Here is a 23,196-nt window from a genome sequence, read left to right as displayed (position 1 = left end):
ATACCCTAAAGAGGCTAGGCTTTGTCTGAAGTGTTTGCAAAGGTTCTTTTGGAGGAAGGGGGAGGGGAAATCTGCTGGAACTGAAGATGCCAAGGAAATCCTCCAGACTCAGGCTTGGAAACTAATTTTGGGAATTTGCAAAAGCCTTGAAAGATGAGCTATTCATGCCCTCAAATCCTTCTCTATTCAACCAAATCTAGGTAGTATAAATATGCTCAAGACAGCAGCCTGAGGATGTAAGGGAACCCCGTCTCTTACGGAAGATCCCACTCTTGGCAATTTCATTCCATTAGCTAGAGATAGAGACATGGGTAAAATGCAAAATGGAGGGGAGGAGGAGAATGGAAGATATGCCAATTTTCTACCAGCAGGGAACTTTTTAAATGGACCATCAGACTCCACCTAAAGTGGTACAGCCAACACAGGCTTACCATATGATAGCTACTGCTGCTGAGTTTTGAAAGTGTACATATTGGGCCATACCCAGTGCTGGGGACCTGCTGATGTGAGGGACTTTGATGCATGCAATGGCATATCCTCTTCCTCTTGTCTCCTCCATCCTCCTTGTGCCCTGGGAGGTTGGGGGACCTTCTGGAGATGATTGGGAGGCAAACTATGCAGAAATTCTGGTTTTAGTATGCTGCCTGTTTGCTGTAATAAACACTGATTTATTGATTGATTGGGAGGCACATTGGGGGAAGAGAGGAAACCCAAGTCCTATTATGCCAGTGGAAACTGATGGTGATCACTGCATTTTATTTTTTGATCCACAAGCTGCCCAGAGAACTGATGTTAGTCAGGGGGCCTAAAATTGTGATTAATCCCTAAGTAAATATTGGGGAGCCTCAGGCCTAGGGAGCCAAAAGCCACCTTCCAGACCTCTCTATCTGGCTCTTCTTTGCAGATCACGCTCTCTCCCCAGCCACACACTTGCTGGACTGGAATGCACCCCTGAAGTCTTAATCTTTTTCAGTCTGACAGTCCCAGTGCCTTCTGCCCAGCCTTCCAGGGATCAAATGCATTTTTTACCTTTGGACATACAGTAGGCTAATTCTGAACACTCTCACACATCTCTGTTCTTCATCCAGCCATGCAAGAGGCATATTAGATTTCAAGGACACAGTCCAGTCATGAAAAGAATAATTTGAGGTGTAAGGCAGGGATAGTGAGAGGTGTGGTCTAGGGAGAAGGGGTGTGGCCTTAAGAGAGTTCTGAGGGCCAGATACAAAGGCCTGCTGGGCCACACTGGGCGCTAGGTTCTCCAACACTGTTGTAAAACATAGTGAACTCTCTCTCTCTCTCTCTCTCTCTCTCTCTCTCTCTCTCTCTCACACACACACACACACACAAACACACACACACAAACACACTCTTTCCTGATTTTGCGTTCCAACAGCCCAACACTGATTAAAAACATATTATTTTAATTTTCAAAAGGACAGTGCAGATATGAAACCACAAGATTACGTTCCTTGACCATATTGTACAAACCCAGACACTAGTTAATAAAAGTTGACAATGTGTATGTATATAATATATATATATATTTATAGATATTTAGTTTTAAAGCCACAGGTACTTTGGTACAACAAAGTAATGACTGACATTGTTATGCTGGCATCGCAGTCTACTGAGAGACATACAATACAAAACGCCCACGTTCAAGAATGTAAATCTTTTAACATGTACAGACCTGCCGCATAGACCAACGTAAAACATGCTCAGAATAATCTAACAGAGAAAACATTTTTTTAAAAAAAGAAGCAATTGATCAATTGGAAGGTTGCTAGTGTTAAGTCAGAAAGGCAAAGGATACAAAATCTGAAAAGGATCATTTCAATAAATATGCTCAGGCAAAGTACCTCAAATTATTTACACTGAAAGCCCTATTGTGCAGGGAGGACAGGCAGTTATAGGAGATGCTTCATAAAGAATCTATGTAAATTGGTGTTCTGAAAATAAGGGTAGAACATAAGTGTTGCAACTTGCGTTTCTCAGCAAGTGGAGAGAGGAATGTTTCGGTTTTATTTTGTTTTTAAAGTGCAAGAATGTCTGTACTACTTGGGACTACCTAATCTCCCCACCCAAGTACAGGCCTTGTCTTATATGGATGATATGAAATGAGAAGGCAGGTCGTAGTACAGCAGAGTCAAAATTAAAATGTGTTTCTTGCAGAACACACACACACTTGCTTGCAACATGATAGCAGGGCCCTACCCAACTCCCACCCATTTTTGTCCCTTCCTGTGAAAGCTTGGCTTATCTTACTTCGCTTCTATAACTGTTGTACACACAGCTTGACTCAATATTATGTTTTACCTGGCTTGACATTTCCCAACATAAGTGCTGGAATGAGATAAAGAAAAAAATGTCTAAGGGGAGGCAGACAGAACCATGCAAGACTCACACTCCTGAAAAAAGCTCCAGAAGGTTCCACATCTGGCCCACAAAAGTACGGATCCTAATGCGGAGTCATGAGGAGGTTACCAAGAAAAAAACTGGGTTCTTCTTTTCATTCAGTGTCACAGCAGACTACCATTTGCTTTCTAGGAAAAGGAGACTTCAGATGACAGCTCTGGCGCAGATGCAGGGAACCTGCCCCCTCCAGATGTTGTTGAGAGTCCAACTCCCATTATCCCAGACTAATGGTCATGCTGGTGGCAGTGGGGGAGAGGTATATACCCACAACATCCAGAGGTTCCTTATCTCTGCTTTAGCAATACCACACCAGCTTTAAGTATTGGTGTGAATTTAGCAGTCAGTGTGTTGGTAGATCTAAGACAAGGGCCTTAAGACAAATTTACAAACACACATTTGGAGAGAATGGGCTTTCCCCAGAAAGTATTGATTGAATACCCATTTTTAGGTGCACCACATGTCTGTTACTACTACATAACACTCCATTTTCTCACATGAATCCAATTGGATACACTTCCCCTCCTCCAAGGACTTATCCTTAAAGGACCATCACGCAGAGCCACATTGATAAACTCCTCCATGCTGTTACAGTTGGCAAATGGATATTCCTGGGACACCAGGGCAGAGTTAATTCTCCCCTCATCTATTAAGTATGAACAACTCATCAAGCTTGTGGAGCCATATTGCAGAGGTGATTGGGGAATGCTTCAGCTGATTATTTGAAAGCACTCAAAGAAAGCACCTCAAAAGCGCCTGAGGAGTTGTAGCATTCCTGTTGGATGCTACAGGGGACAGTGAAACGTGATGTCTCCCAGGCCAGCACACACAAAATGAAGCTACATTTCACAGCACACATTCCAAGAGTCTCCATTGTTTTATTCAACATTTTTAAAAGGGGGAGAAGTAAGCCTGGAATTACCTCTTTATTTTCATACCAACCTTTCTATGCCCCTGGCAGTTGTTGATCAATGAACCACCGATTGGCTGGTTTAAGTATTCTGTTGTATGTAGGCTCATTTTGTCAAGCAGCTAATGTAAGAACTGCGAGGGCAAGATAGGTTTCCTACATAAAGGTACCTGGTGTCATTATGACACTTCCTGCTCCTCCTCATTTCCAGCTCTGATGAGAGGTTGGAGGTGGAGATGGGATCACCAGGAAGGTGCCACCAAAGATGAGTGATGTGCTATGAAATGACATCAGCACAGACACTGTTGAAAACATCATATAGACTCTTATTATGCCAAACACAAGACTTCACATGGGATTCGGCAATTTTTAGTACCCTGATGTCCAGAAATGGGGAACCAATGGATCTCCAGCTATCATATGTGGAGGTCTACAGGTTCTCCACCCTACTATAAGAGGAAAAATAGGAATCCTGGACCCTAGTCCTTAATAGGAAACCATGCTTGCCAAAATCCCCCCAACATGCAGCTGTTAAAAGTACAGAGGGGTTCCTCTCGAATAAGACATCTCCAAATTTTACAGGGACTTTAAATGCAGCATGAAAAAAAAGGAGGAAAGCTGGGCTTCCTAAGAGAGGGTGCTTGAGAAGTCTCGCTAATGGTCCTCAGAAGGAAAAAAAGCGGTTATGAGATGGAAAGGGCGGAAAATCTGCTCTTGCACTGAACCATTAACAGCCCATGCACCAGGCGTGTGGTATGTTGTTTCACCTTTGTTTCACCAAAAAATAGCATGCAAAAATATAAAATTCCAAAAGCATAGCTACCAAGGTTTTATGAGCTGTTTTACCAGTTAAAAATACCACTGGGGTTTTTCTTTCTTTCTGAGAGACATCCTGTCAATTGCTTGCTGCAGGTCAGGAAGAATCTCCCATGTGCAGCATTCTAGCAGCTGCAGTTTTCCAAACACACACCTCTTCCTCTTTCCTTGAGGAACTTGTTAGTGCAACAGTTCTTTCCTACAGACTACCATATGCTCCTGTTGCCCTCTAGGGCTGGCTTCAGGATTTGGGGGCTCTGCAGTTGATTTCATCAACTGAAGCATCTTAATAAGCAAGGGATGGAGGGGAAAGATCTCAGAACAGGCACCTCAGAATTCTCCATCTATGAAGTATGATTTTTGGCAAGCAAGCCTAACTCCTCTGTATCATTTCTTCTTAACATCATCTTCCAACTCTCCATGTTGTTACAGTTTCAGCTTTATACATTAACTGGGCTGCCCAGATACCCTCTTGCCCTTGTGCTGTACAAGATCACCTCTGCATGAATCCCAAATAAAACTATGGGACAATAGTTTGGCCCATAAAGCAAAGACCACGTGGTGCTTAAAGTCTCTTCTCCAGTTTTCCCAGTGGGATCTTGCTGGCTTCAGGGCCAAAGCTGGAGCAGCCATATTGCTCTAGGACTTTACCAATATATACTTTGTTCTAACGTGGCACCATGTAGGAATGGTACACAGCTGATTTTTTTTTATTTATTTCAAAAGATACGTTTTAATACATCACAGCCCCACCACAACATTTGGCTTTAAAGAACAATTTGGCACCACTCAACAGTTGGCAGCATAGCTACAGTAACAGAATCACCCTTTGATGCTCTGTTCCTAAGCCTACCTTGCCAATTTTAAAATGCTTCCAAGTGCCAGCCATATATTACAAGGTTTTGCTTTTGTGATGCTCCATTCTTCAAATCAACATTCAACAGTTTTACATTTATTAGGTGGCCCACTTGTAAAACAAAAATAAAAAAATTAATGCGTTGAGGGAAGAGGATTAATTAGAAAAGCTAACTGCATTCATATGGACCTGTCTTCTCTTTACCTGAGGAAAGAGACTCCTTTAAAGCAATTACAAAGTCACCAGAGAAAGCGTTTGTCATTCTGCTGCCCATGTTCTTGGGAGACAACGCTGGTTTTGGTGTCTGAAGCATGGACAATACCTTTTGGTTTAGAGGGGAAAAGCTTCACTGCAGTATGCACCTGCTCCTTCCCACCACTGTGCTAGAATTCCTGGACATCCCCTTCCTCTTTTAGCCCCCACCCCTCCAATTCCACTTGGCCATCAGTTCCAATGTTACACAGGTCCTCAGTTTTATCCTGGAAGAGGATGCAATATTCTGAGCTCATCAGGGACATCAGTCAGCTGAATGTAACAGCAATGACTGCTTGGTATTGACAAAAAAATAAAAATACAAATACATTTATAATAAGCTACATTAATATCCATTTGCTTTTTATAAACCGTCTGTAGCAAATGCATAATGTATATTGTAATAGAAGGCAACAGGACTAGAAGTGATTGCATGGGCCTACAAGAGTGATTCACTGTCTTATCATATAACATTTCAACAACTCTCTCTCCCCAATATAAGCAAGGCTTTCCTCTATTTACTGGCCTGGTTGTATTGAGAAGAACGAGGGCCTTTGGGTTTTCTATGAAGATGACATTGTACAGATAACATCTGTGGCAAGCATGGAAGCAAGACTCTCTCAGCATCAGAAATAATCAGCCTTTGCTTAAGACAACAACAGCTGTCCCATAAGAGCTTCCAGGATTGAATTTGGTGGTTGGTCGGGCCTGCTATTTTCGGATAGGACAACTTCTTGTTCATTCCCCTCTGTCTGAGGAGCTAAATCAACATGCACATTTCTTCTCTTCTGATTTTGCTGGTGCCAGCTTCCCTGAATTTCCTCCGTTGGCTGTGTCTGAGACTTGACTCTTGTCAACACACTGTTCCATACGTTTCATTATCAAGTCCAAGAGCGTTTCCACAGCTTTTTCCACATTCTGGCCGGTAGCTGCACTCGTTTCAAAGTATGGGATGCTAACAGGAAAACAGCAAAAAATCTTTGTCAGATGGGACATTTTAAAAATGGGGTCATTAACGAAAATGTCTACCCAGCTCTTCCTTCGAGGGACAACTTATCCACAGATCCCAGGTGGTTTCCCCTCAATACAAAATTGCTTTTACATCAATAGAACCACATCATAGACCTTCAAATCATTCCCTAGGCATGCCTAAAAAGGCTTGCTTTGACTTTGCCCTGCTCTTCCCCCTACATAATAGGAGTGGAAATTGAAACTTTTTAAAAACTAATTGGAGACTCTTGGTCTAGGAGTACCAGATAAAACAAAGACTCAGTCCCACCAGATTATGCAGGAACGCAAGGTATAAAAGAGATAACATGTTGCACCTTCATTAAAATTCCAAATACTAACCAACTTAACATTATTTATTTTTTTAAAGTACAGATTAGCAGTACTGTGCATCCCAGGAGTGAACAATGTATGTGAAGCCTTAGGGAATGACCATGGATGCTAGTTAGAAAGTTGAAGTATACACTTAATTACCTTTCATAGGAGAGCTTTAAGGAGGCTTAAAGCCTTTCATTCATGTTAAGATTCCTGTAACTGACTGGGCTTACCCGTATTTGTCTGCTAGATCTTTCGCTTGTCTCTCATTGACCTCTCTCTGATCTGACAGGTCAGCTTTATTTCCAATTAATACAATGTCCGGGTTCTCACAATACGCATTTGCTTGCAGTTGGCCTAAACAAAACAAAGAAGTCTGGGTAAGGGATGTTGAAAAAGCTATCTGGAAAAAAGATAAGCGTAAAAACAGCTGTTTCAATATCAGTACCAAGAGGACTTGTTTTCATGTCAAGGTAAGAATTATGCACAACAGAAATTGGAGGCTTAGGAATTTTTGTTGCCCTAGGGTACAACAGCCCTTCCAATGAATAAATAATACAACTAGAACAACAAAAACTTGTCTAGTAAGGCCAAGTAGCAGAGAATTCATTTCCCTCACTACAATGGCAACAGAATATTAATAACCTGCATGTATGTAGTGCATTTGAAATGTTGAAAGCACTTCCCACTATCTCAGTAATCCCTCCAAAAGTCCCATAAGGTAGGCAAATATTATTATCCCATTATGGCAGATACTGTACAGACATGGTGATTGCTGAGGCTTAGAGAATAGGGGTTCATAATAACATAGTAGCCCGGCTGGATCAGACCGAAGACTGCCTTATCTAACCGGCATGCTGTTTCCCATAATGGCCAACCAGATGTCTACAGAAAACCAACAAGCTAGGCATGAAGGTGAATGAGGTTGCAGTGATAAAGGGTAGCCAACTTCGCATTAGTCCTATCTCATAGTTCCATCTTTCCCACCCACCCTCAAACAGAAGAGGATTGACTATTGGCATATGCTGGGAGTGAAGAGTAGATTCACATACACACACACACACACACACACACACACGCAATGCACACACATCATATGAACGTATGAAAGAGAAAGGAGCGAATGCTTAGTTATATTGGCAACCCCTCCCCCTCCCGTCTTCAAGTCTGCCTGTTCAGTTTTTTTATCTATAAAACCCAACTGGTTCATTCACCCCATCCCATCTTGTTGTAGATTTTTGTGGAAGATCTCAGCCAAGCTTTATCCAGAGAGAGTATGTTACAGCGTTATCTTGTGAGTCTGAAGCTAAGGCAAGATTTGAACCAGGGACCTCCTGGCTCAGATTGTAAGGATTCCTGCTCTGTGTTTGCAGTCATGGGATTGTTGTCTATCACATGATGGTGTATGTTTTCATTCCACAGTGTGGGAAGTGACAGAGACAGGATGTTTTGTGTTACTGTGTTCCGTGAAGTAGAACGATTGCCCTTTGTTTTCTCTCTCTCTTTGCTTTCTGATGAGAAAGAGGAAGGAGCTAAGGCAGAATGCTCCGAGTATATTATATGTAAATAAAAATAGAGTAGCCAAAATGCTGTGCTACTGAGTTCTGTTACGCAAACTGAGAATACTCTGCGGATCCCAAAGTGTGCTGATGCTTCTTGGTATCAGTCGCTGTGATGTTTGGGCTGAGGAAAGCTTTTAAAGCTCCCAAACAATCGACCAGGAGGGAGAGAACATGCCAGTCAGGCATGTGTCTCTACCAGGTTCCTACACAAGAGTAGGACGATCCTAACATGGTTATGGGCCCAGCACGCTTCCGCTGCGCCACTCTGCTGGTTCCAGGAGACTCCAACCAGGACAAAATCAGCCCCCGATCCTTCCTCTGCTGGCACTGGGTCTGTGGCCCCAATCCTTGGGCCCATAACCATGTTTCCTGGTTTCAATGCAGGCCCAACATTGCCTTCAAGGGGCCTGGGGGTTCAATACATGCAACTCCCAATATGCCAACCTTCCTCAACATGTTGCCATTCAGGTGTTGCTGGACTATAATTCCCATCAACCGTAAGCATTGGTGCTGATGGGAGCTGTAGTCCAAATACCTGTGGGCCAGCAGATTGGAGAAGGTTGCTCCATGCTCTCTTGCTCACCCCACTTTTAAAGGTTAGGGTGGAGTATGGGTTTTCCGAATGCACTTAAAAAAAAAAAATCCCAAGCATGGACAGAGATTCTGTCTTATACAGCAGTAGTCCCTGTATGAAGAATGACAGATGCAATATAGCCTAATCCAAAAGCACTTGAGGGCACGAGAGGCAGCTGCTCCCGCCACTTACTCATCCAGTTTCTGACATTTAAGAAGCTCTGTTGACTGGTGAGATCAAACATTAACAAGAAGCCCATGGCATCTCTGAAAAATGCTGTCGTGAGACTTCTGAATCTGCCAAAAGAAAGAAAGTGAAAGGATCAACATGCAGACTTAGCTCAGGAAGAAAGAAAAAAACCCATAGTAGGTAAACATTTTTCTACTGCATGGTTTAATGATGTTGAAACCAAAGATAAATCACAGTGGAAAACTTTTAACGTTCTCCTTTTTACAGGAAATATATGCACCAATTCACTGTTATTCCAATGGTACCATAAAAGCCGAGAAGCCCTCTTGTGGTTCACGATTTGTTCAGTTATGGACGTGAGTGTAAAAATGTCAAAAACTCTGCAACCAGCCTGTATGGCTCATACAAAATAATGACAATTTTTGCACATTGGCTTGTTTTGTACAATTGAGTCCAATTTTGCTATCAAGGGGATGGGCAAATGAGCCCACCCTGGCTTCTGAGATTTCAGACGGTATTACTCACACACCCTTCAAGCACAACTCTAGCCATAATGATTAGCTAAGCAGGATGTTAGTTCATTTACGTGAGAGCTGAGAATGATGCAACATTCCAGAGCGCAACAGAATTCCCACAGCCCAGGTAATACAGCCGTACCTTGGTTCTTGAACGGCTTAGTTGCCGAACAAATCTGCTCCTGAACGCCGCAAACCCGGAAGTACGTGTTCCGGTTTGCAAATGTTTTTCGGAAGCCGAACATCCAATGAAGTTTCCGCTTGAGTGCAGGAAGCTCCTACAGCCAATCGGAAACCGCGCCTTGGTTTGTGAATGGTTTTGGAGTCGAACAGACTCCTGGAAAGGATTAAGTTCAAGAAGCAAGGTACCACTGTATCCAGTTGCCCACATTTATTGTTAATGGGACTGTCACCCAGTTAAATATATAATAACATATGAGAAATGCCCTGCTGGATCCTGATCCAAAGGCCCATCTAGGCCTCTTCTCATATGGGCCAACCAGGTGCCTACAGGAAGCCTGAAAACAGGACCCGAGTGCAAGAGCCATCTCCCCGCTTGCAATTCCCAGCAACTGGAATTAAAAACACACCACCTCCAGCTCGTATCTATTGGTATTCCCTCCTGTCATGGATTTGTCTAATCCCCTTTTCAGCCATCCATGTTGAGCCATCATTGCATCTTGTGGGACCAAGGCATTAGCTATATCTTCAGTCATTTAGTCAGTTAATTGGATTAAAATAAGCATATGAATAAAATAATAGGCTCTGAAGAAAAACATTACTGTTGCTTGCAAGATGACGCAAATGGCCACCATCTTAAAAGGTCCCTTCCAACTCTCTCGTTCTGTGTACATTTTACTGGTTGCCAGTTACAGACACGCAATGTGGAACGGTAGCTTCAGCAGAATGACAGCATCAGTTGCACAGACTGCGACAGAGAGCAGACGAATCTTGGACTTGGGCCCGAGGAGATTTACACACCACTGGATTGCTAATAAAACTTCAGCACTGTTTACAAAAGAGGGGCAGTAATCCAGCCCCAAGGTAGTGTTGAAGCTGGAACTAACCACAGGGTAGGATACCGCATTGTCTAATAATGGCTCTGTTAAGGATTTGGCCTTTAACAATTGCAATTTCCAGGCATTTTGGACCTTGGGTGAACATGGAAAGCCACATGTTAAGCTGAGAGTTATTTTTTTAAAAAACAAATTCTATACATAAACATGCATAGCTATTCATATAGATCCATATATTGTATGCTTGCTGCATCCCTCTTTCCTCCCACCTCTTTAATGGTTTCCCTTGCCTCCTGGGGGCAGGGACTGGCCTTTGTTGCTTACACTCCTCTGCAAGTGGCAGTCTTATATAATTCACATTTTGATTTGTGACTGCTAACCTATTGGGCACAATCATGAAGACGCTCCCCAGATGGGCACAGCAGCTCTGAGCCCATGTAACCATGGCAAAAATGCCCCCACGTTGCAATTTCTCCTTGATAGAGGATATCTCAGATGTAAAGCAGCCCTTGCACTTTAGATGTTGCACACGCGAGGACAACTTCCCAGATCACTGCTGACTGAGGTGTGCTAGAAAAGCAACACATGAGGGTGCAATAGTGGCTGCAGCAAAACCCTTGCTGGAGTCACATGTGCCATGGCCTCAAGCACATTTCCTGGGCAAAGTTCTGACTGGAATCAATGGCACAATGTGCCTAACATTAATATAGGAACAAGGCAGTGGCCGCTTAAAGAAGGAGGGGGGACTTGTAAGCGTGCATGTAATTAAATATCGAGAAAGGAGCACATAAGTCTGTCAGGGAGTGAGGATTCTGTGCCTGGAAAAGCTCAGTGTATCTCCCATTTGCAATTCAATTTCCTCAGCAAAAAGAAATGGAGTAGGAGCTGCTGTAGGCTGAGTTGCGCGTCATGGTATGGTCAGGAGGGGGAAATGCGCCATGCTGACGCCAGTCCTCTTGGTGAAAGTAACACACCCACATGTGCTCCATCAGGTGAACAATTTGCTCTTTCTCCAGTCTCCCTAATAACACCTAATCTGAAATGGCCTAGCAGGATCGAATGGAGAACCTTTCATTTGCTCTTCCAGTGATTTCTGCTTCAGAGACGATGTTCTTATGCATTACCTTTCTTGCCCGGCTGTGTCCCAGAGCTGAAGATGGACCTTAAAGGCTTTCCCAGGAGAGCCATTTGACCCCCGGCTGTTGTATACCTGGAACACACCAAACAAAGCTTAGATGTTTATTGAGGCAGAGTGGTGACTTGATACGCCTTCCATTAAGGCTGAGAACAACATGGCTGAATGGCAGGATAGAGAATACAGATGGATAGGGGGGAGAAGTCATCAAACACTGGAGTGGTTGTTTTTGTCACCAAGAGATGCCTTGGTCATGCCCACAGAATGGAAGATGAGAAGATCCCGAAGGATGTGCTCTATAGGGAGCTGGCTCCAGGCACCAGGCCAGTTGGCACACCACCTCTACAAATGCGACAAGAAGGCTAGCAACATCAACCTCAACGTGTGGGAATCCCTTGCAGATACAGTTGGGTTGTGTATCAGCTGCAGTGACCAGAATGACCACTGGGAGGAGTGCAGAGAAGAAACACCAGGGTGCATCTGCAGCAGCACAACCGGACACCTTCATCTGCCCCAGCTGCAGCAAAACATGTCTCTTCTGCATCAGTCTCTATAGCCATAGCAGGCACTTATAACCTTCAAGTTTGACTTCACCCCCAGAGGTGCACCCTTCTATTGTCTCTTGAGATAGATAGATGGATGCAAACAAGAACAAGAGCATCCTGGATGTTACCAATGCCATGCGTGCATGATGGCAGAGAGAGGGCTGGTGTAGAATGGATACAGTATTAGACTTGGGCTGGATAAACCTAGAATCAAACCCAACTTGGGCACAAAGCTTATTTGGAGGCCTTGGCCCAATTACTCTTTCTCTGCTTATTTTCAGAGTTGAGGTGATGAGAATACGAGGAAATCCTATGAGGTCTGGGTGGCGTACAACAGTCTGTTGCTACAGAATGAACTAAAATAGGAGTCTGACCAGGGGATCTGAGGATGGATGACAATTTTGTTCATAACAACTCAAGCAAAGGCTGCACTATCAAAGTAAAAGTGTGAATGAACTGCTCGGGGACTGACTTGTGCCTAATTGCTAGGAATGGGCACACCATTAATGAGGTGCATTGATCTTCCTTTGTCCTTTGCCTTCCATGAATATCTGAACACCAATTTCATTCATCTTGGAGCACAGAGATGGAGGTAGAATGGTGTACTGTCCCATATCCTTTCAAAAAATCTACCAACCCCCAGGCCAGATCCAAAGAGTTGTGTATCCATATCTGTAGCAGGGGCTCTGAGTGTCGCTGCCTTCTCAGAGTAAATCCATCACGTGCTGAACAAGCTGCTCCTGAATCCTGGGAGAAATTCAGGAGCATCTTCTGGCACAGGATAGGGACTAGCAGTCCAGGGGCATGAAGTTGGAAGCCCCAACACAGATGTGGAAGTGTAGCTGAACAGCTGTTTGGATACCAGAGAACATGAAGTGGTTGTTTAGAAAAAGGAATGTTATGTGCCACAGTAACTAGAAGTTATAAATGAGGCTGTGCGCACATTACCAGGTTAAAATGCAGGAAGGTCATCCTTTTTCACAACTCAGATGAAAGCTGCTTTGGGGGCAAATGTATCAAAACACAGTATTTCATAAGAAATGACGGATAGATGCAGGCTACAAATGGATTGTGGCTTAAGGAGCACACTGGATGCAGAATAAATAAGAGTGTGTACACAGCCTCAGTTTCCCACAAAACTAACAGCATATTATGAGGCAAGACTTAATGCATGGTGAGTCAACAATATATTGCCTTGACCTTGAAAATGGTTACACTGATATATTACAAAAAAATAGCATGTATCTGTGCAAAATTGCACATATAAAAGAAAACATTCACAAAAATGCCTCTTTTTTGTGGATGACAAAAAAAATAATCCTGTGGCAAAGGCTTTTTTCTTATTACAGCTTGTAAGCAAGAATGCTGGCTTTTGTTGATTAAACCAGCCTTTATCAACCATGGGCCCTACAGAGAAGCTGACAAGTTGTGTTCTGTAATATCCGTAGGGCACCAGATTAGGAAAGGCAGGATTAGATATTTAGACTGCAGTCCTATAACCAGTTACCTGTAAAGAAGGATGGGAGATCTTTTAGTTTTGGTCCTCTTGGTTTCTTAATTTGCCAATCCTATATTCAGTTCTCCACATTGCTGCAGCAATTTGTAAACTTTTTAAAAAACTAAACCTCGCCAAAATTCTTCAGCATTTTACTGTAAGCTTATTACACATTCATGTATGCATTTTTTGACTAATGTACACACTAATACAGTGTACTTCTGTACTTCATTTTTATGCACACTTTTACCTAATAAATAATTTTTTGTAAGCATTGTTTGAATGGAGAACTGGATCACAAAACTGGGTACGTACAAAATTTGAAGGACAGTTGTTTCAGTTCTTGTAATGTTTCGGAAAATGCAAATTTGATATGTGCATTGCACTGAATTCTGCCCCCATCCCTACCTGTGAGTAAGTTGCATTGAACCCAATGGGCCTTACTTCTGAGTTGAATTGCACTGTTCATACACTGGGAAAATCTGTTTGGATAAGGCAGTGGAATGGTGGCAAGCACATGGACACTTCCTAGAATAGCAATCTCATGTGTGGTTTGTGCTATAAAATCCCACACAGTCAAAAGAAGTTTCTCTTCATTCTGACCCCAAAGCACCACCTCTGACAGCTCAACAAGCCAGCAGAAGAGTGGCAGAAGGGTTTCTGGAGCTGCGTAGGGTTTCCATATGCCAACCAAAGTTCCTATACCGTTAAAAAGTTTTGTAATGCAAAGCTAGTTCACATTTCGCTCTTATGGCTGTTAGCAAGTCTGCATTGAGAACATCTGGTTGCTTCAAAGATCAAAGTACAGTCGTAATTCGGAAGTCAAAAGGAGTCTGTTCTGGAAGTCCATTCAACTTCTGAAATGTTTGGAAACCAAAGCGCGGCTTCTGATTGGCTGCAGGAAGCTCCTGCAGCCAATTGGATACCATGGAAGCCCCGTCGGATGTTCGGCTTCCAAAAGAACATTCGAAAACCGGAACACTCACTTCCAGTTTTTGATCGTTCAGGAGCCGGAACATTCGACTTGCAAGGAGTTTGGGAGTTGCGGTACGACTGTACACACAGTTCTAGCAGAACAGTAGTCAAAAGTATGTATAGGATAAAGTTAAAATGAAACAATACATGAATGCAGACTTTGAGTGGATGAAGGGTTTGGACAAAGTTGCACGACATTCAGATGAGCGCTACAAAGGCTGACAACAGTGCCTGGAGGAGAATAATTGTTGCAATGCTAAGGATAGCCAGGTTGCATTTAAATATTGGGAATGTTTCGTATCTTAATGGGACTTCCAGAAGAAGAAAACTTATCTTTTTAACCTTATATAGAAAAGAGACTCACCACCCGCTTTTCCCGGAAGTCAATTCCTACTGTGGTGATGAATTTGGGGTTGAACTTGTTGTCGGTATATCTGTACAGTAACGTGGTCTTCCCAACCCCAGAATCCCCGAGGGCAAGGAGTTTGATCAGATAGTCATAGTCCCCATCAGTCATAGTGCTGACCTTGATGAACCTGCAGAACAGGGACAGAAAGAGAGGGGGGAAGATCGGAATGAATACAACAAGAAAAACCAGAGACACAAAAACTGGAAGCATCCTGAGTTCTACAGCAAGTTTAATCCTCTTTCCCACTTAGCCGAAGCTTAGAAATTATCCAGCTATGCTTTCTACACTGTGCCTTCCTTTACTGAACCATGAGCCAGGGAGTATGTATTAGAACCAAACTTTTAAGACTCTCCCCTACCACACCCATCAGCATTTTTTCAATTAGAGCTCTTAAGATAATAAGATTTTATTCACTGTTCCTCGTGAGTTTCATTACACTGTTTTATTGCTGCAGTGGATTTCTTGCGGCTGTTGTCAGAGCAGTATTTTAGCTTGGGAGGGGGATGTTTTGGTTATTATACTGTGTTTAATCTGAAAGCTGCCTTGAGTATGCCTTTGGGCTGTAATTGTGCGACAGATACCAAAATAAATGAATGCATAAAAATTATGTTGGCACCAACATTAATCACAGTGTAGGCTAACTAGGGTACCTTTTAACCAGTACCTGAAGGTTTAATGCTGGTTTTGGAGCCCGGCTAAAGGGGAGCCCACATTATGCTTCCCTCAAATGTGGCCACAAGTAGAGAATTTCTTCCCAAATGGCTGTCCTCTTTGGTTCACCGATCACAGCTCAGATAGAAAATTGCAAAAGGAATCTGATCGATCTCATCGTTTGTTTTCTAATATACTTTTATCTGCACTCATGCTCTTGGAAAGGGAACAGAGCAGTCTATCAAACGCAGGAAACCCAGGCAGTTTTAAGCAGTGGGGGAGAAGAGTCACACTGCCCAACCTCTGCTGATGGAAGGGAAAGACTGCCCAGTGAATTGCCCTTTTGAGATTAATACTCCTTTGTATCTGATCTCTTTCTTTGCAGATAACGCATCGAGTAGAAATCATCCAACAACTCCCTTGCTGGTTTTTGATGTCTGAAAGCGGTTTGCAAAAGGGAGAAGTCCAGTGTGCATACTTAGGCCCTGAATATAGGGGGTTCACTGCTACAAGATGTAGCAATGGCAAGTGGCTTACATGATTTTATTTTTAAGGATTAGACAATCAAGGTGAACAACACTTTCAGGGGTTATATATTTGTCCACGCTACCTAAATGGAACCTTCATGTTCAGTATATCTCCAAGAACATGGGTAGGCAAACTAAGGCCCGGGGGCTGGATCTGGGCCAATCGCCTTCTAAATCTGGCCCGCAGACGGTACTGGAATCGGCGTGTTTTTACATGAGTAGCATGTGCACTTTAATTTAAAATGCATCTCTGGGTTACTTGTGGGGCATAGGAATTCGTTCATTCACCCCCCTCCCCATATAGTCCTGCCCTCCACAAGGTCTGAGGGATGGTGGATTGGCCCCCTGCTGAAAAATTTTGCTGACCCCTGTCCAAGAACATCAGGACCTATGGACAAGCAACAGAGAAGGGCTGTTGCCTTCATGCCCTGTTTCAGGTGTGTGTGTTTGTAACAGACAAGCGCAGGCATAGGCAAACTCGGCCCTCGAGATGTTTTGGGACTACAACTCCCATCATCTCTGACCACTGGTCCTGTTAGTTAGGGATCATGGGAGTTGTAGTCTGAAAACATCTGGAGGGCTGAGTTTGCCTATGCCTGGACAAGTGGTACCTGACCAACAAAACGTGGTAGACTCTTGTTCAGTGCTGCAGCCAGCCATGCCTTCTTTCAAGACATTCCATTCTACCATCTTCCATTTTCTATCCATACCTCTCAAACTCAGCATTTTGTAGCCATTGAACATGCTCAGTTCTCATTGGGCAATTATTAAGTTTTTGTCTCCTTAGCCCCACCCCCACTTCTTGCATTTCCCCTGAGCAGATTCTACCCCTTTGTTTCTCAGTAGCCTTTATTTGGGCCACATAACTGTCATAATTCAGCACCAGAGTTATTTATTATTGTCTACCACAGAACCAGACTCTCGAATAGCTGAATACACTGACCGGGTTCACAAGCCACACTGGCTTTGTGCAAATATCTAATTATTCAACTCTTTTCCATGCCCCTCAAGCTGAGGTTGAAACATTCAGAACAGTCTTGCGTCCCGGAAAGGAATTTAAAGTGATCACAGAACAGATGACGGGGCTTCTGACATCACACAAGGCGCTTACGATTTTTAAATAACCAGAAGACTTGACAATCTCCCTCTTGACAAAGAAAGGCGAGTCCACTCAAACATTCTAGACAGATTGTGGGAAAGGTCACTGAGCAAATTCTGCCCACTGAAAGATTGGGTTTATTCCCATCTGAAAACCAATGTTCTGATTTCTGGTTCTGCAGAAACAAGTTATGCTAATCTCAGCTTGCACTTCAAATGAAGAGGTTGAGCTGCTGGAGGCTTCATCACATTACCTATTCAGACGGTAAAGTCTGACATCCTTGCCTTGCATGAAGTACCCTTAGCCAGATATTTGCACCTACGGCTTTTGTGCCTAGTTAGTTTTAATCAACTGACTTCCTCTGCTAAGCCCAGTGAAACCCTGCCTCTCCCCACCCAGGATCACCACATCCTTTGCTAGTGGAGTCCCTATGGTCCTTTCGGAATTGTAATCCAATTCGAGACATGTTCTGAACAACTTTATTACTTTTGTCCCTGACAGCTCATTCATCTTGCTGTTCCCTCTGCTTAAGAAAAAAATGGATTGAATTTTGCACAGATTATGTAACACACATAGTCCGCCACCAACATATGGTGTGGAAAGGAATAGTCTTCTTCCCAAAACACTGCATATAAACAGACGGGAGGTAATAAAATTGTAATGGTGCATGGGGGGAAAGCTACCAGAAGCAATCTTCTCAGGAGACAGAATTCTCTTCCCGTCTTCTGTTGGCTAGGTGTTTTCATTACAATGTAATAAACAGAATCATAAGCTTGTGGCACTGAAGTCATCTTAGGTCTTCATGCACAAACTTTGGGGGAGCAGGTAGGGTGTGTGTGTGTGTGTGTGTGTGAGAGAGAGAGAGAGAGAGAGAGAGAGAGAGAGAGAGAGAATATCTGGAATTCATGATGCTCAGAGAAATGCTAGATGGGATTCTGATACAGGGAAAGAGCCCAAGATAAGGTAAGGTTTATCAAGTTTAGCTTCCCACTGAAAAAGCCCTGAAGCAATTCACAACCAAGTAAAAAAGCCACAGTAATAAAATCGCATAAATATTATTAAAAACAGATTTAACAGTACAGTAATATATCATTAGGTAAAGGTAAAGGGACCCCGGCCGTTAGGTCCTGTCGTGGACGACTCTGGGGTTGTGGCGCTCATCTCACTTTACTGACTGAGGGAGCCGGTGTACAGCTTCCAGGTCATGACTAAGCCGCTTCTGGCGAACCAGAGCAGCACACGGAAATGCCGTTTACCTTCCCGCCAGAGTGGTACCTATTTATCTACTTGCACTTTGATGTGCTTTCGAACTGCTAGGTGGGCAGGAGCTGGGGCAGAGCAACTGGAGCTCACCCCGTCGTTGGGATTCGAACCGCCAACCTTCTGATTGGCAAGCCCTGGGCTCTGTGGTTTAGACCACAGCGCCACCGTGACCCCATAATATATCATGCCTGCTCTCTTGCTGGCACTCTCCAAATGTCCCTTTGAAGGGGCATACAGAGAAGGAAGGGTCTCAGATGATGGACAAGTTCATATGGGAAAATGTGGTGTTTTGGTTATAGTGGCATACACTTCAAATGCCCCTGTCTTCCCGGGACAGTTGTGGAATTATGAAAGCCATCCCAGCGTTCGATTTGATCCCAGTATGTCCCTGGATGCCCCACCAGTGCTGCCACTGCCAAGCTGGAGTTGGGGGATGGGGCAAATGAGGAAAAATAAACAAAGCTGCCCCCTGCCCTCGCTGCCTTTCCTGCTCTGGATGCAGGTAGTTGGCAAAGCTTTGGATACGGCGGTTGCTCCACCACAGCACTGCTCTCAGTCTTAATGCTAAACAAGCAGTTTTAAGAAGGATCTAAACATGAGCACTGTGTTGTTTCATCCCCAAGGGGCTGAACCCCCATTAATACTAAAACCTACCATAACAGCTTTATTGTGCTAACAGCACTGTGCAGATTCAGCTATGAAGGTAGGTGATCAAGAGTTTTCAGCATGAGTTAGCATGAGAGCTTGAGGAACAGCAGAAATAAGTCCATAGTAAACAGAAGTCTGGCATGAATGCAAGTTGAGCTAGTAACCTCCGAGACCCACTTGCGCCCAGCAAATGTCCTCTCCTAAAAGTTATTCCATGCTCCCTTCAACTCACCCCCACAGTTTACCTCGGTGCTCTATATTCCAAGCAATATCCTCCCCTCCAACCACAAACCCCCAAAATAGTTCATTGCACACAAATAGACACTACAAATAAAAATGCTTCTTAAAAACTATGTAACATCAGAGTTCCAGCGTCAGAGCTATGCCTTCTCAAATTTCTTAAACACCTGCAATATATGCACCTGAAAAAGGAAGCCAACATATTTTAAAATGTAGCAGTATGTAAAAAGCCCAGCAGTATGTGAATTATTTAATCTGCCAACAGTGAAATGTCTTTAGAAAACAGGTCATTCAACTATCACATCCTGTTCATTTTCCTGGTCAGCTATGCAAGCAACAGTTTTTTCATACAGGGCAACTAGGCTCCACATTTAGAAGCTGGTTAGGAAAGAATAAATGCTCTTTCGCAGGTGGGCAGCTCAGCAGAGCAGCGAGAAAGAAAGCCATGAAAAACTGTTTCTAATCTCCTGAAACATATTCTTAAGAAAGGTGGGAATTTCACAGAAGTTTGTTAAGTATTGATTGCATACCTACAGCCTTTTATTCCTTTTTATTACAAATATCGAGTGAAGCACAGCCATTTCCCTTCTCTAAATGCTGTTCCTGACAGCTTAGAATCTGCCGCTCTGCACGCCTATAGAACCTTTTAGCATACAACACTAAAACACTGTTTAGTGTTACATGCATGGACAGCAGTGAGCCTTCCCAGACCCTTGCTGTTTGCAGCTGTGCTGCAGTAAAAGTTTGTAAGATCCGCCTCCAAGCAAGACTACTGTAATGTGGGGCTGCCCTTGAAGAAGGTCCGCAAACTGCAACTACTGTAGTGCAAAATGCGGCAGCCAGAGTGCTTACATGTTGCAAAAAATGTTTGTGTCAGCAGAATTGTCTACAAAGGTGTGTCTGTCAGGAGAAACTCACACTAAAATGCTTATGAATTTTAATGCACAAATGTTTAAAAGCACAAACAGATGCGGGGGAAATGGAGAACCAAACGTAAGATTGTAAAAATGAGAAACTGAGAAAACCCAAAATTGTCTGATTCGTCCATTCCCAGTTGCAAATACGTTTTTTTTTCTATTTAGCTGTTGCCTGAGGGTTTTCTGCCCTCGCTTCCCTGCCAAGTTTCTAGTAAGATATTAATAATCCACCAGGGTCCAGATCTATTCCCATGTGTTTTAGCATTTTCAAAACCTGCATGGTAGCTACATGAATCACTCCTGTCATAGACTCCCATAAAGCAGTCAAGTCTTTTAATAATTACACAGCCCATTCTGTCAACTGTGAGCGACGGAATCGGGTAACCGTGGCTACAGACTATAAAATCATTGTTTAGGTAACGCACTACCCACCCAGTGCAGAAAAACTAGGTATTTGCCAATGGCAAGAGCAATTTGCTACTGAATCCCTGCTTAAGACATGGCTGTTAGTAGATCTCCATTCACACAACAGCAAGCAGAAGGGGGAAACATGCAAAGCCTAACGGCTCGGGAGTTGCTACTAAGGATCACACTGAAAGTAAATCAAAGCCATGGAAGCAGCTCCCAAGAGGGAGGGTTATATTGGAATTAAGATAGGCTGTGCAGAAACTCAAAACTACAATAAAATCAATCACGCTTGCTGTCACAACCTGAATAATTTAAATGTCTTTTTACAAGCATTTAAGTCACAAACAGACCCATTCTTCTCGGTGGCAGGTGAATAATCAGAAACACTGGTGTTAATTTCAAGGATGCCTCCTTTCTCCTCTCTGACTTTAGTAGCGGAACAGGCAGAAATTCAACAAACTCAGCTTCCTGGCCATACTGCATCTTTACAGTGGCAAAACCGGCATTTGGTGAAGCTAGGTAGGCCGCTGAATAGCTCAGTTGCTAGAGCATGAGGCTCTTAATCTCAGGGTTGTGGGTTTGAGTCTCACGTTGGACGAAAGATTCCTGCATTGCAAGGGATTGGACTAGAAGGCCCTCGAGAGCCAGTGTGGTGTAGTGGTTAAGAGAGGTGGACTCGTAATCTGGTGAACTGGGTTCGCCTCTCCGCTCCTCCACATGCAGCTGCTGGGTGACCTTGGGCTAGTCACGCTTCTCTGAAGTCTCTCAGCCTCACTCACCTCACAGAGTGTTTGTTGTGGGGGAGGAAGGGAAAGGAGAATGTTAGCTGCTTTGAGACTCCTTCGGGTAGTGATAAAGCGGGATATCAAATCCAAACTCTTTTTCTTCTTCTTCTTCCTCATGGTCCCTTCCAACTGTATGATTTCATGATTCTGCCAGTAAACATCCATCCCCAGGGTGACCAGATACAAAGGAGGAAATCAGGGCTTTTCATGCCTTTAACAAGTGGATGAAGAACCTGTCATGATTCCACCAAGATCTTTTCCAGCTCTGCTACCTGAGATCATTTTCACTGGTGAAAACAAGGAGTAAACCTGGGACCATCCATCAACAAAACGTGCTCTCCCACTGAATTGTGACTCCTAAGGACTGTAGATTAGTGGCAAAGCATGTGCTTTGCATGCAGAAGGTCTCAGGTTCAATTTCCAGCATCTCTGAGTGGGAAAAACTCATTGTCCAAACCCTGGAAGAGCTACTGTTAGGCACTGCAGACAACAGGGAGCTAGGTGGACCAATGGCAGCTCCATATCTTCCTATTCTAGCAATTATGAACCTTCTCAAAGTGATATCCAAGTTTGCTCATGTTTTTCTGACAACATTCTTCCATAACTGCTAGGTTACAGACAATATATTCCAAAGGCACGGTTTCCAAAGCAATTAGTGATGACCTTCCCCTGTTGTGTTTCTTCCTTTAAACATCTATTTTACAAACCAAGGATGACACGGCACAATCAATATGCCAATATGGAGAAACACCATGCACGTGGGAGCTTGGATTGAAGAGGAACACACAATCTCATATCACCAAGCCTTACTTGCATTGGGACAATGGGCTCTGTCTTTCAGTTTTTCCAACTCAGCCACATGGGAGAACAACTAATAAACAAATATGGAAGATTGCATAGATTGACAGAATTTGAAACTCTGTTGCTGAAAATTAACCAAAAGAAATTAATAACTAATGTTCACGCAATTCTTTCTGAAATTAAACTTACTCATACACAGCCCACATATAACATTAAATGGGTGACAGACTTGATAAAATTAAATTATAATATCCAACAAGAGAAATGGGTTTGGTTGTTTAATAATATTCCCAGATCTCTGATGAGCACTACTCTCAAAAAGAATTTCTTCAAGACAATCTATCAGTAGTATCTTATTCCTCATAGACGAACCAGACTATATAAAGTAAATATGCTCTGATGGAGATGTGGATCATTAAGAGTAGATTATTAGCATATCTTCTGGCAGTGTAAAAAAAGTTATGGAACAGCTTATTTGAGATAGTATGAGAAAGCACTGTTTACAACTTGCCACACACTCTCAAAACAGCTCATCTTTGCTGTCTGAGATTGGAGGAGAGTCCAACAGACCTAGAAGTAATTGCAACTCTTCTAGAGACAGCCAGAATTTGCATCGCTAAATGCTGGAAGACCAAAGCAACCCCTCAACTGAAAGATTGGGTAGGGAAAGGATGCACCTCTCTCTCTCCTGATTTCCTGTGTATCTCTGTGTGTTTAGTATTTAATTATGCTAGTGTAGTTTCTAACGAATGGGGTAGGGTGCTGGAGTGTGTGGTCAAATCTAATAAAGTGCCGTTTTCTTCCCATTTGCTTCCAACCTGTTATTGTTTGGACCCCCCTCCCACCACAAAAAAGTGCTAAGATGTCTGA

The 23,196-nt window shown here is 43.3% G+C and overlaps 1 protein-coding gene across 2 annotated transcripts in view; it reads right to left on the bottom strand.

Moving 5' to 3' along the window:
• Positions 1-1,407: 1,407 nt before the first annotated feature.
• The window catches only part of RAB27B (RAB27B, member RAS oncogene family), a 118,175-nt gene continuing 96,386 nt past the window's right edge, over positions 1,408-23,196 (bottom strand). For both annotated transcript variants that reach the window (XM_082242286.1, XM_082242287.1), the window contains exons 4-8: positions 14,943-15,114; positions 11,553-11,638; positions 8,901-9,004; positions 6,806-6,929; positions 1,408-6,204 (exon numbers count right to left, since the gene is read on the bottom strand). In XM_082242286.1, coding sequence (XP_082098412.1) covers positions 6,015-6,204; positions 6,806-6,929; positions 8,901-9,004; positions 11,553-11,638; positions 14,943-15,095 — 657 coding nt within the window. In that variant the 5' untranslated portion in view covers positions 15,096-15,114 and the 3' untranslated portion in view covers positions 1,408-6,014. The remainder of the gene's footprint in view (positions 6,205-6,805; positions 6,930-8,900; positions 9,005-11,552; positions 11,639-14,942; positions 15,115-23,196) is intronic.

Source organism: Podarcis vaucheri (assembly GCF_965113315.1).
Source record: "Podarcis vaucheri genome assembly, chromosome: 11".
NCBI lineage: Eukaryota > Metazoa > Chordata > Lepidosauria > Squamata > Lacertidae > Podarcis > Podarcis vaucheri.
The sequence above is the reverse complement of the archived record's forward strand: the minus strand, read 5'-3'. Positions and strand labels throughout refer to the sequence as shown.